At 45.3% G+C, this 12,671-nt stretch overlaps 1 protein-coding gene and 1 long non-coding RNA gene across 7 annotated transcripts in view; both read left to right on the plus strand.

Annotated features, from left to right (window-relative positions):
* The window catches only part of LOC116646906, a 618,727-nt gene that overhangs the window by 308,725 nt on the left and 297,331 nt on the right, over positions 1 to 12,671 (plus strand). The gene's annotated exons all lie outside the window — the stretch shown is intronic.
* CUNH11orf87 (chromosome unknown C11orf87 homolog) lies at positions 1,494 to 5,292 on the plus strand. Of its 6 annotated transcripts, XM_032427933.1 has the most exons (3): positions 1,494 to 1,543; positions 1,627 to 1,766; positions 2,854 to 5,292. In XM_032427933.1, exon 3 carries the CDS (start codon positions 3,113 to 3,115, stop codon positions 3,707 to 3,709), a length of 597 nt encoding a protein of 198 aa, XP_032283824.1. In that variant the 5' UTR covers positions 1,494 to 1,543; positions 1,627 to 1,766; positions 2,854 to 3,112; the 3' UTR covers positions 3,710 to 5,292. The 6 variants fall into 6 exon arrangements, with proteins under 6 accessions (XP_032283824.1, XP_032283823.1, XP_032283825.1 ...); XM_032427932.1 differs by lacking the exon at positions 1,494 to 1,543 and having other exon boundaries at positions 1,579 to 1,766; XM_032427934.1 differs by lacking the exons at positions 1,494 to 1,543; positions 1,627 to 1,766 and adding an exon at positions 1,795 to 2,040.

The following is a 12,671-nucleotide window of genomic DNA, read 5'->3' on the forward strand; positions in this document are numbered from 1 at the left end:
AATATGGCAGGTGGCTTCTACAGGGCATTGGGTGCCCTCATTCTAGGTAGGAAAGCTAAGCCAGCATTGGGGTCATTGACCATCATTAACCGTGTGAGTCTAGCAGCCAAGGGCATTAATCTGTGCTCTGAAATGATCTTGCATTATTCAGCATGTACTGACATTAGCTTAAATAGGGATACTTTTTTTTTTTATTGAGACAATTATGAAGAAAAATCTGATTGCTTTTATTCAAATAATGAAAACAAAATTTTGAGGAGTGATGATGCATTTCTTACTTCATATGTAAGTCATGAGCAAGGAGAGGAAAAGGAGAAATTGGAGTAGGACCAGATAGGAACACAGGGTCCAAAGGGACCCCCCCAGATTACAGACAAACTTTTACTCCCTGTGTCAAACCCTCTTTTTTAAATAAAACCCTCTACTTGTAAGCAGATAGGGAGGTGTCAATCATTCCTACTCTCTCCCAATTCAGATGCATATCAGAAAAAAGCACTATTTACTGCACCACTCCATTTTGCAAGTAAGTATTGTACAGGTACTATATTAGACTCAAAGATGGGAAGAAAAGAAGACAGGGAGGGAAGAAGGAAATGCACATTTAATAAGACAAGTGAATGATTCCAAAGATCATACAGTGTCTTTATGTGCTATTCCAAGCTGGTTTCTCTAATAGGAAAATGAGAATGCTTCATTTTAAAGTTGCCTACTGTAACCAGATGCACTATTCATGTGTTTCCAAGGGTCCTAAAGCAAGAGTTGATTCATCTCTGCCTAGATGTAGGCAGGCTGATGAGAATCTTTCAGGAAGTTCTATCCATTGTGCTGAAAGGCAATTGTTAACACTATAGCAAAGGGCTACCCTCAGAATTTTCATAGGACAGTTTATTTCTGTACTCCTCTGAGTTATTTTCGCCTTCCTGCCTTGTAAGCCTTGCATGTGCTTTGTGTGCTCACAAGTGTCTGGATTTCAAAAGAGAGTGTTTAATACACAGAGTGGTCTTGGGCCTGGAGATAAGTGTGTGAGCGAGTAGAGAAGAACCATGAGTGAGGTGGAGTGAGAGGTTAAGTTGAAGACTCTGGTGGAGAGGAAAACAGTAAATTCACATTGTTTGATGTTAAAAACATGTTTGGGTTTGTATTTCATGTTTTGCCACACGCGTTCAGAAATGCCCGTCTCATTTCTCATATTCACGCTGTTTCTGTTCAGAACCAGGCCAGGATAGACAGGCTTGCAGAGGAGAGCAATCCTCATCAGCTGAGGGAGAGAGAAAAAAATTGAATGTGTACCCTGAGGGGAGATGGCTCTCTAGAGTGTAAAAATGTGTTCCTGCGACCATGTAGGAAAGGGTTGAGGGTGAGGAATCCGGCAGCCAGAGAGCTGAAGCTCCCTCCCTTCCTAGGCATAGGAGTGCAGAAGGGGGGTTGCTCACGGCGTGGTGGTGGGGGTCACTCCTCCTCGTGCCTAGTCTCTGGCAGGGGAAGGACTGGGAACTGGGAATGTGTGTGGCAGAGGCTCACTCTGCCAGGACGAGATGCTGAGGTATGAGGGTGGGGTGGGGGCCTGAGGGGTGGCTTGGAGCCCTGGCGGTGGCTGCCTGACGTCACCGGCCTCTCTGGCAATAGGCTGCGAGCTGAGCTCCCCGAAGCGGCGGCGGCAGCAGCAGCGAGGCTTGGTCTCTGGCCTCTTCACTCCGCGCCTTCTGCAGCCACCACTGCAGCCGCGCGGCGGGGGCTCCCTCCCTGCAGCCAGCTGGTGGCCCCAGGTAAGGGACGCGGTGCCGCTAGAGGTTCCAGGCTGCCGGGTGGCGGGGCGCGAGTGGGTCGGACAGCCCGGCGGCCTGCGCAGGCAGCCCGGGCGGCAGCTCCGGCCGCCACCCTGCCCAGCCCCGGCTTGCGCGCCCCCTCTGTGCTCCGCAGTGCAACAGTTTGCAGCTGCCTCTCGAGAACGGCGCGGGGGCTCTGCTGTGCGCTGCGGGTCTGCCTGGCTCTGGTCTCCGGGAAGAGCCTCGGGCTGGGGCTGGGGAGGCTGGAGGGCAGGTCTGTTCCCCAAACTTTGCAAATGAGAACCCATACCCTTCCATTTCCTGTCCCCCTAGAAAGAAGCAGGATACTGCCGAGTGCGGGGCACAGGGAGATGGAGAGAAGGGGGCGTTTGCGGGGATGTGCTTTAGCTGAAAAAGGTGTTTCAGCTGCCTTTTTTTTTTTTTTTTTTTTTTTTGGGTGGGGGGGGGGGGGGGGGGTAGTACCAGGAAGAAGGCTGGAGAATGGATGGAGCGCGATCCAGCGCGTCCGCTGTGGCCACGGGCAGAGGCGGAGTAGGATGTGGTTGCTGTGGTACCCCCATGGGAATGGGACTTAAGGGACCTGAAGCCGGCCAGGGAAGAAGAGTCTGGAGGGGGGAAAGAGAAGGCAGTACTGCGTACCCGGAGCCCGCTCGCTCGGCGGTGGGGGGTGGGTAGGATCCATAGGAAGACATCCACTCAGAGGGCGAAGGAGGAGGAGAGTCGGTGCTCTGGGGAGAGGGGACCACGTTCCCAGGCGGCCGTGTGTCTGTTGCAGTTAGAAAGTTGTGGAGGGCCCAGGAGGGCTGCCTTGTCTGCTGAGTAATCTGTTTCTCCGCGGGGCCGGCGCGGACCCCTGCCCAGCGAGCGGTGCGAGCGCGAAAGCTGGCGGCTCGGGTGCGCGGCCAGGGTGGGCGGGCTGGGGTCCGCGGGCTGCGGAGAAGACGGGCAGCGCCCAGCCGAGGCGGTGTGCCCAGAGGGCCGCTTTGCAGTGGTGGCTGAGGCTTCCGGTCCTCCGCACTCCCCTGGGCAGCGGCCGGGATCCTAACTAAGCCTGTTCTCTTTGCAGCCTGGTGCCTTGGGAGAGGAAAAGGGCGCGCGGACACGCGTTCCAGGCGGGGCCGGAGAGGATCTCCTGGGCACCGCTCGCTTCCTGGCCGGCTTGCTTGCCCGCAGCTGCTCCCTCGGTCCTTCGCTCGCGCGCGCGTCCCCTCCCACACCAGGGAGTAGTTTTGGGTGGCGTGGGCTCCGTCCTCTTCTTGCCTGGTGGGAACGGTGTGCCCGAGAGAGGAAGTCGGGTGGGCCCGGCCCCTCCCCGCCCAGCGCCGATGAGTGCCAGGGCGCCCAAGGAGCTGAGGCTGGCGCTGCCGCCGTGTCTCCTCAACCGGACCTTTGCTTCCCCCAACGCCAGCGGCAGCGGCCACTCGAGCGCCCGCGGCCCGGGTGCGGGGGGCGGCGGCGGCGGCACGTGCATCACGCAGGTGGGACAGCAGCTCTTCCAGTCCTTCTCCTCCACGCTGGTGCTGATTGTCCTGGTCACCCTTATCTTCTGCCTCATCGTGCTGTCCCTCTCCACCTTCCACATCCACAAGCGCAGGATGAAGAAGCGGAAGATGCAGAGGGCTCAGGAGGAATACGAGCGGGATCACTGCAGCAGCAGCCGCGGCGGCAGGGGGCTGCCCCCGGCGGGCGGCCAGGCCCCGACCCACGCGAAAGAAACCCGGCTGGAGAGGCAGACCCGGGACTTTGCCTTCTGCACCCCCTCCAACGCCTCCACTTCGTCTTCGTCCCCTGGCCGCCCGCGCCAGGGTCCCTGCGCTCCCCCGCCTCCCCCACCGGCCCCCAGTCCGCAGGGAGCACACGAAACCTCCTCCTGTTTGGACACAGCTGGCGAGGGCCTTTTGCAAACGGTGGTACTCTCCTGATTGTTTAGCCCCCCTCTTCTCTCCCCTTCCTCATTTCCAGCATCTTTGCCATCCTTGCTTTTTCTGCCCCTCCATCTTTCCTCTGCCACTTTTCTCTGTCCTCCCTCCCTTTTTCCTTCTTTCCGTATCTGCCCTCCCCTTACTGTTTCTCCTCCGCCGAGGCACTGTGCGGTATTTGTAAATATTGGGCGAGGAAAGTCTCGGAAGAAGAAATAACGCTGATAATACTTTATTATTAATATTTATAGTAATTATTATAATACTAATAACACAATCCAAGCGCATGACAAATCACATAATTTCTCATTGTCAATGAAGGACGCGTCTTCCCTCTTCACCCCGCCCCCCCCCCCCCCCCCCCCCCCAATAAGGAGGAGAAACCGCACAAGCTACCAAATCTAAAAAAGGCGTTGATTCCTGGACCAAAGGGAGTGGAGGGGGCCTGGTGTGTTGTACATAGCTGTCAAGTTAAGGTTCAGTTACCTTCCCTTCCTTCCCCCCCCCCCCAAGCTTTCACTTTTCCTTCAGCTCCCCTCCCTTCCCTATTCCCACCTTCGCAGGGCTCAGGCAATACTATATTATAGAGAAAACGTCTACATTAAGCACCAGAACTACAAGAGACCACAGAGACAGTCCCAGAAAAACGTGTATGACATGTACCGATCTCTGGTCAGCCCTCTTTCTCACCCCTTAGTTAACCATTCCCTTTTCCAGGACCAGGCATTTGAATTTACTTTTAGAAATATCCCTCGTTGGCCGAAAATCTTTAAATGAGTTGAAAGAAAAGAAAAGAAAGAGACAGAAAAAAAGAAAGAGAAAGAAAGAAAGAAAGAAAGAAAGAAAGAAAGAAAGAAAGAAAGAAAGAAAGAAAAAAGAAAGAAACTCTACTGCTTTAGCTCTCTGCCCCGCCCCCAGCTATACACCTTTGACTTGGGACATTTTCAGGATTCACAAAAGATCCAGAAGCTGTCCAGCCGGGTGTGGTGCTGACATTGCTTCACCGGACTGGTTACTTTGTTTGGTTGTGCAGGCAGAGGAGGGGCTGTTTGGGGAAGTGACTATTTTGGCTTTTTGTTGGTTTCTTTCTTCTTTTTCTACAATCGGGTTTGCGTGTACTATTGGTTTTATTATTAAACATTGCATAAGTTACCTTTTTTTGTAAAAAAAAAAAAAAATATACTAGGTGATGTGCAGTACTGAAAGTGCAGTATCTAACCAACCAAAATGTTTCTGTTTCATTTTTAGAGCAAGTGCACCTTTGTTATATATTTATTATATTGGTACCAAATACAGAAGCAAACTATAGTTCTGTACTACATCCTCCAAACTGTATAGTCTTGTTCTTAATTTCCAGCTGTTGATATAACGGTTACCACTGGATGAGCAATTCAGTGGTACAGGACTGGCTTCTGCTGTTTCCAGAAGTGTTCTTTTGTACCTTATTCTGTAGTAGACTGTTATAAAAAGATAACACATATGTTTTCTTTTTTTCTTTTGCGAATAACAGAAACAACCACAACAGAAAACAAACAAATAATGGATGTGCAGGAATGCCATCTATTAAAACATGGTTAATATTTAAACAGTGCCTGTAGTCCTACCTGCATGCAGTTACCAGCTGGAGGCAGTGGTGTGTGTGCTTGCTTGTACTGTATGTGTTTGGGGGTGAGACTGGTGGGGGTATTGGGCAATTTGGATGACAGGACATGCAAATTTCAAGAGAAGTTAAACCCAGTAACTACTTGTAGGATAACAATATTTGAAGCATGTTCAGTTAAAAATTTGTGCTTGCATCTGAGATGCAGTGAAGGAAGGGCTCTTTTTCTCTTTCTCAGTCTGGCTTACCTATGTTCACTGGATATACCAAAAAAGATGGAGAGAAAAACAAAGAGAGAAGAAGATCGATATTTTTATTCTCTCTCCTGATGCCAGACAAGGCCATCTATGTTAGAAATGCAGTCCACCTATGGTTATTTAACACTTTGTTTCCCTTGGATTGATGATAGAAGGGGCCAGAAGGGTATTACAATCTTAATTATATGCAGTGGCATCCTTTCTTGGGAACCAGTTCTTTGACAGCTATCTAAATGTTTGGATAATGTATGAATGAGAATGTTCTACCAAAAGCTCAACTAAAAGAGTTCTTATTAACCTGCAGGGTGTAAGGCAACAGTGCCCCTAAGTGCATCCCTCTTCCAAATAGCTAGTAATTCTAGGTTCTCTGTCTTGGTTCCAGGCTTCTGTGCTCTTATCTGGAGAAGAATATTACCTCTGAGGTTTTAGGTCATCTGTTAAATTGCCCAAGCTCAGCCTGCATCTTTTATACAAATAATTTAATAAGCTTAATTTTAATCACCCATTAGATATTCACTCAAGTCCTTTCCTGAAGCACAGAGGATCATCATTTAAGCATGCCATGTTGTAATATTAGGAAGACCAGGTATAATCTTTGGGTTCAGTATATTAAACAAGGAACCAGATTCTCTTCCAGTGCCTTAGTCACTTCCTAGTAATAGGTAAAAGAGTGCATTAACTCCCTCGGGCCACTAGGGAGCCCTTTAGTGCATCAAGCTCTACATTGTACATCAGAATGACTAAGGCACTGTGAAGAAGAAAGTCCATTAATTTTTGTAGCTCACCCTCATCTAGCTGTAGCTCTTTAAGACCTTATTACAGAATGACTTTTGGACTTGAAATTTGAATAGAATCAGGGACTCAGAAGGGAGCTTCCTCATTTCCAATAAGCTCCACTAAGTGCATGGATATTACTTTCTCCCCCTTGTTTGGTGCACTTCTTACAGTGAATAATTTCCCATTTTATTAAAGCAATAAGATGTTCTGTTGTGAGCAGTGCTGGATGATGATTCCATTTCCTTGGTGCTGAAGCTACTCATACGTTTTTGCCTTATGAATCACAGTGCATTCAAGGCATGCAATAATAATCCCCTTCTAAGGAGCAGCCTGTACACTCTAGGGGGTAATTATGAAATTGTCCTATATAATTTTTCCCCAAAGAAATAGAGGAAACAGGAGAAATGAAAGCATTATGTATACTGTTTAAAAAACATGTTTATACCTCTAAACATGGGCACACATCCATAATATTCTCTTATTGCGCACCTTTAAATATGTATGCCTTTCTCCATTAACTGACTGTGGTTTAATATTTTTAATAGTGCTCTTTGTAAAGATGATGTGGTTTGTGAGTCAAATTTCATGCTGAGTTTAATATACTCAGAATTCTAAGCTTCTGGTGGTGTCACTTGAGATTTTTTATGAGATAGTGAATTACATGAAATTCTAGTAACACCAGTCCCCACACCAAATTATTGCAATAAGCACATATCCAAGCAATTTGCACAGACCCTGTTTAGAACACTGCATCTTATTGAGCTCAATTGACAGTCTCAGGAGTTTGGGATGCTACCAACAGGGCATTTTGGATTTCATTTATATGAAACAAAAGGCAATCTGGAAATAGCTGAATTTATTTTAAGGATTTTATTCGCTGATGTCCCGTCAAATGAATTGCTTCAAATCCCTATAGCTACCGTTCAACTTCTGCACTTGCTATTCGGTATTAATAAGGTGGCATGCTTGATTCTTACTGTTTTTAAAAATGAGAAAATTGGAGCGAGAATACCATTATGTCAACTGTATGGGACTCTGAATCTTAAAGATGTAGATGAATATAATCTTCTTTAGAATTTATATACACCCATAGATATGTATTTATATATGCATACCTTTTGTACAAATTTACAATGGACTTTTTGTATTCTCTTTTCTGTCATTATAAGAACGAGATGGAAACCAAATTGTTGTTCCATCCTCTTATCCAGAGAGGATACTGAGAAGCCAGGTATATGCATGTACTTATTTCTCTGGGGTTAAATCTGAATGACTTTCTCTTTATTTAATGAAAGGGGAGAGTCTTGTTTGGCCCAGGGAGTTGGTAATTAGATAAGCTTCCTTTCCTAGTTAGTGACTCAAATGTAGCAATGATAATGAACTTGTGACCATACCTATGCGGTCTAAATATCTAGATGGAAAGCAAAAATATCTAGAGGAGCTTTAGGGCTATCTAGACCACAAACTTGGATTGTGGCTTGATTTTTTTTTTAATTTTCAGCCTATATGTTGTGTGGAGATACAACTTATATCTGCATAGCTAAAGGTAAAGTGAAAATTTGACCCTTATCTGTTTAGTTTGGTATGTAATTTTTGGAAAATATGGATAAATTAGCTTTAAAAAAAACTTTGGTGTCTGACTTTTCCACTATTTCTATCTATATCGATTGAATTAATTAGATAATGGTTAAAATTCCATTTTTTTCCATTGTGTAGACATATGCTTTCAATGCTTTTCTGTGGGTGACAGTTGAGCAATTGCTAGCTGATGTTATGTGGAAGTTATAGGTTAAATTAGAACCAGGAACTTTAATCTAATCTGGTCAGACTCCTCAGGTCCAGTCCCCTGTGAATCTGGACTTTGAATCTGAATTTGGAAAACCACTTCTCTGAGCCATCCTCTTTTGGAATTAGTGATTGTGGCTCATAGATGTTTTAGTTCACATTTGAATGAACTGAGCTATCTATGGAGGGGTTGAATGGAACATTAATCTGATTCTGATTTGGTTTCTGATTTACTTGATAACATTTGAGAAACAGTTTTGATGACTTGACATCAATACTTACTAATGTCACCAACCTAGTGATATAGTTGGTGCCATGTAGGAATGCTTAGCTAAGAATAAGAATTTAATTAACTTTAGTTGAGGACAATGTCTTACCAAGGTAGATCTACCTGTTTGAAGCAGGGACACTTGTGATTTCGTTGGGTTGCTACCAGAGGGAGATTAACAACAAGAATAATGACAACAGCAACAGAAAAAACTGATTTTTGAACTCAAATATATCCAACAGAATGAAACAGATATTAGAATTCATGGAAAATTTGTTTTGCTTTTCTATCAATAAAAGAGTTTTCTTGTTAATTGGCTTTTTGGACACTATTTCCTTATTGATTTAGAATATAGTAAGATTATAAAATTACTCATTTTACTGCCCTCAGATGCTCAAAGAAATTAGTTTTTATTTTTAATTATTACTCACCAGAACTTCTTCACAAGCCAACTGCATCCAAAAATGGGAAGTTTATAAATTTAGTGTCACCCAATAAACTGAGTCCAGTCCATTAATTTAGCAGTCCTTTTAGGCAGTTGCTCAGGCTCTCTAGGTCATATACTTAGTCGTTCAGATTTGCTCTTTTCCTGCCTTCTCTAACATAATCAGGTATGTGGAGAAAGGATATGGTTGACCTGATTTTGTGGCGATGAGGGAAATTGGAAGCCTCACATTCATATACATTCTTTGGGTCCTAGCTGAACTCCGCTGGAAAGCAGTTGATTAGGACGGCTCTCCAGTCTGAGATGCTGTTGTCCTTTCTAGATTTTGTGCTGACTTTTGCCACTGCAGTCTTAGACCCCAGACCTTTTTCCCCGAGTCTCAAGCCATCTTCCCCAGGAGTCTGTATATCCCGCACCCTGCCATCCCTAGGTCCAGCAGGACTCTCACACTTTGTCCTCTTGTAAGTATAGGAACTTCTGGGTATCCTGCATGCCATGACCTACTACTGAGAGGCATGGCACCACCCATCATTGCCACCCCACTTCAGCTAGTCCTGCTCCGTGTCAGATGGTGCCATGAATTAGGGCTTACTGCTCCACTCTGATACATTCCAGGGGGTGGGGTTGCCAGTAAACCCTAATCCCTGGGCTTCTCCAAAACTATTTACATGTTTATGAAGCACCACCCCTTCTTTTTGTGTGTGGAGAAGAGAAGCATGAAAGCCTTAACAGCTGCCTGTCTCACTCTTCTATCTCATTTTTTTCTCAGAATTGCTCCAAACTGCAAGAAGCAGATTTTCCTCTCAATGCCCCCTTTTATCTGCCTGAGATTTTCTACCATAGGTGGCATCCCATCTCTGCAGTGGGCTTTGTCTCTTTCCTGACTTCAGCCGTATGACTGGCCTTTAATGGCAGTTAGGGTATAGGAGACAGAGAGAGAAGCTTATTGATAAGGGATCCTAAATTGGGAGATATTTGAAACATAGAATCCTACCATACTAAACCTTTGTATTCCTGAAAGGACTTTAACTCATAATTAAGGTCCTACTCTCCCACTTTCCTAGAAGGTGAGAGCTTGATTTTTATACTACATTTATTTCTTTGTGAGCTTCTACCCAATCCCTCCACCTTTGGCTAGAAAATCTGGGTATGGATTGCATCTTTTACCCTGTATCACTATTTGGTCTCCAAGAAGGCACAGCCTCTTTCCAATACTGGGTCATTAGTTTGCCCTTCCCCCACCCGAGAAGCTGCAGATTGCGCATTGGAAATGTTCTCCTTGAGCTGGGAAAAACTTCTAGTGGATATTGAATTCTGGAGTGGAGATGAATAGCTTTCTCTACCAAAAGGTGGCAGGAAGTATGGATTGGTGCCACAATCTAATCTCTAACCATGGTCTCCTTCGTTCCCAGGAGGTTAAGTATTTTTTAACCTCAGTTTTTTTGGTTCATGAGAAGGCATGGGTATTTACTCAGCTAGGTCTCACAAGACTGACAATGGACCTACTCACTAACTCCTTGGATCTTCCTGGGTTGACTTCGCTAATTAAATACCGGCTGGGTATTCTCTTTCTGATCAGCTGCTGAAGTCCAATCTCTTTTTTCCAGTAATACCTCTCTAAATTGTCCCAGTCTTGAACTGATGCTGATAGTATTGGGCATTCCTCTCTGAAAAGTTGGTTCTGCTTCTCAAAACTTTACAGATCAAGAAGGGGCTCTAGTGATAACTTTTCTTATCCCCTCTTTTCTACTTTATGCTGACCATTCTTTATCTGCATCTGCAAGTCTTCTCTCTCCCTGGGTTATGACTTTGACTTAGGATTTTTAATTTTAGCCTGGAGGTTTATAGTGACTCATTGGTACAAAGCTCCACACAAATTCTTAAAAATCCTGAGAACTACCCTGAAATGCACTGAGATGTCAAAAATACTCACCTTTCACATACAGATGTGCAAAACAAGCATGGCTACTCTATCTTCCTATGATTCATCTTATCTCTCATAGGGACCAACTTGCTGGGTAGCCCTTTTGAGAAAATTTTCAAACTCTAAGATTTTCTCTTCTTTTCTGCTTCTTTCCACGTGATGTCTGGGAATGATTTCTGTTACATGACGGTGGCTGAGGAGGAAGGTTCCTCGGACTTGTGCCGTCCTAAACAGATCCTTTCTGGTTTGAGCTGCACAGTGGCTAGTCCTGTCTGCTTCCTGGCTTGTACCCAACATCAGAACCTGGGATTCTGGACTTTTTTATATAGTCTCCCCAAACTGAGTCAACAGTGGCTCTTTTGTGCCAAATGCAGGATTTTGCTGTTTTTGCTGTGTTTCAGCATCTCTGGGCCCCTTCCACTGGGGAAAATGAGTATCTCTGAGTTCCTTAGGACATCCCATTCAGACCATGCGAAATAAGAAGGCTTCTAGTTGCCTGTAGTCCCTACTGCTGTCACAGTGCCACTGCCTTTCTGTAGGAGAGAGGAGAGTACTGTAGATCTCTCCAGTAATGGTTCCCCCTAGTATGGCCAGGGAGATTTTCCAAAGCCCCTACTGGCTTCAAAGTCCACAGACTCTCTGATCCTATCAGAATACTTAACCACTGGACCTCTCTCTATAGCTGTTTGTCCCTGAATCAAGGGCAGTCAAGGGCTTTGGGGACCAAGAGCCTTGGAATCCATCCTCCTCAAGCAATATTTGGCTCCCTTCTTCTTCCCAAATTACCCAGAACTAGAAGGGATAGACTTTTTCTCTGTGGTCCCTTATATGGTCCTCTGGTACAGCCAAACAGGAAGTGGTAGATTTGGGGTATTTTGCTTTCTAAATGTAATATCCTGTGCCCTGACTCAATCCTCACAGGTAAGTCTTAAATGGAGGATAGGGTGTAGAAGAGGGATTGACCTACCAATAAACGGGCCTCCATTAAGAGGTGCCTAAGACATACTTTATTGGTTATGCTTATTTATACATAGGGAGTTATTTCAAGTTGAATGGCTAGAATTTGGTGATGTCGAAAGATACCGTCTCCGCCTTCTACTTAGCAGTGTGTGAAGTCCCTAAATTAAGAGCTTGGTCCCAGGGGTTTATGTTGTAGACCCCAGTCCAGTCTCTGTGGGAGAGATAATAAGTGTCACCAGTGCCTTAGTATGGATCAGCCTTTCCAAAGATCCTGCCACAGAAAGGAGAGGAGGACGTGTAGATCCCTAAGTTCCAAAGGTGCATGCATCATCAGGGAAGAACAAAGAAAGGAGAGGCTAGGAGACACCCTTCTCTATCTTTGCCCTTGTGCGCCACACCCCCTTCCTTCTGCCACATTGTGTCCTATCGGGAGATGTACAAAAGATCATGGTTATGCCCAACATGTGAGAATGTGGCTATGATATGACAGGCTTGTTTGCAGGGTCCACCCAGGTTAGTCCTGTTCTTAGACTCACACACAGGTAGCTTCATTTTTTTGTGCCAGTTACACTGCCCTGTTTCTGACAGTTGTCAGTCAGCCCATAGTCCTCACTGTCTAACCACATGCCTGTAGCTAATCCTGGCTTGGCCACTGACTAGGTGTCATTTACTTTTTTTTTTTTTTTTTTAATCTGGTTGATGAGATGATCCCTTTGGACCTTTCACCTCTAATACTTGAGAGCTCGTTCAGTCAACAAATATTCATTGACAGCCAACTCTAGGCCAGGTATCACTTTTGTGCCAGAAATACAGTTTTGCACAATATAGGTAAATGTCTTGCCCTCGTGGGGATTTCGTTTTTGTTTTGTTTTGTTTTTTGGAGACACATAAACAAAACACATGAATAAATTAAACTATGGAGTATGTTATAAGGAGAAAAGAGCTATAG

The sequence above is a fragment of the Phoca vitulina genome, unplaced genomic scaffold (genome assembly GCF_004348235.1).
Source record: "Phoca vitulina isolate PV1807 unplaced genomic scaffold, GSC_HSeal_1.0 scaffold38, whole genome shotgun sequence".
Classification (NCBI taxonomy): Eukaryota; Metazoa; Chordata; class Mammalia; order Carnivora; family Phocidae; genus Phoca; species Phoca vitulina.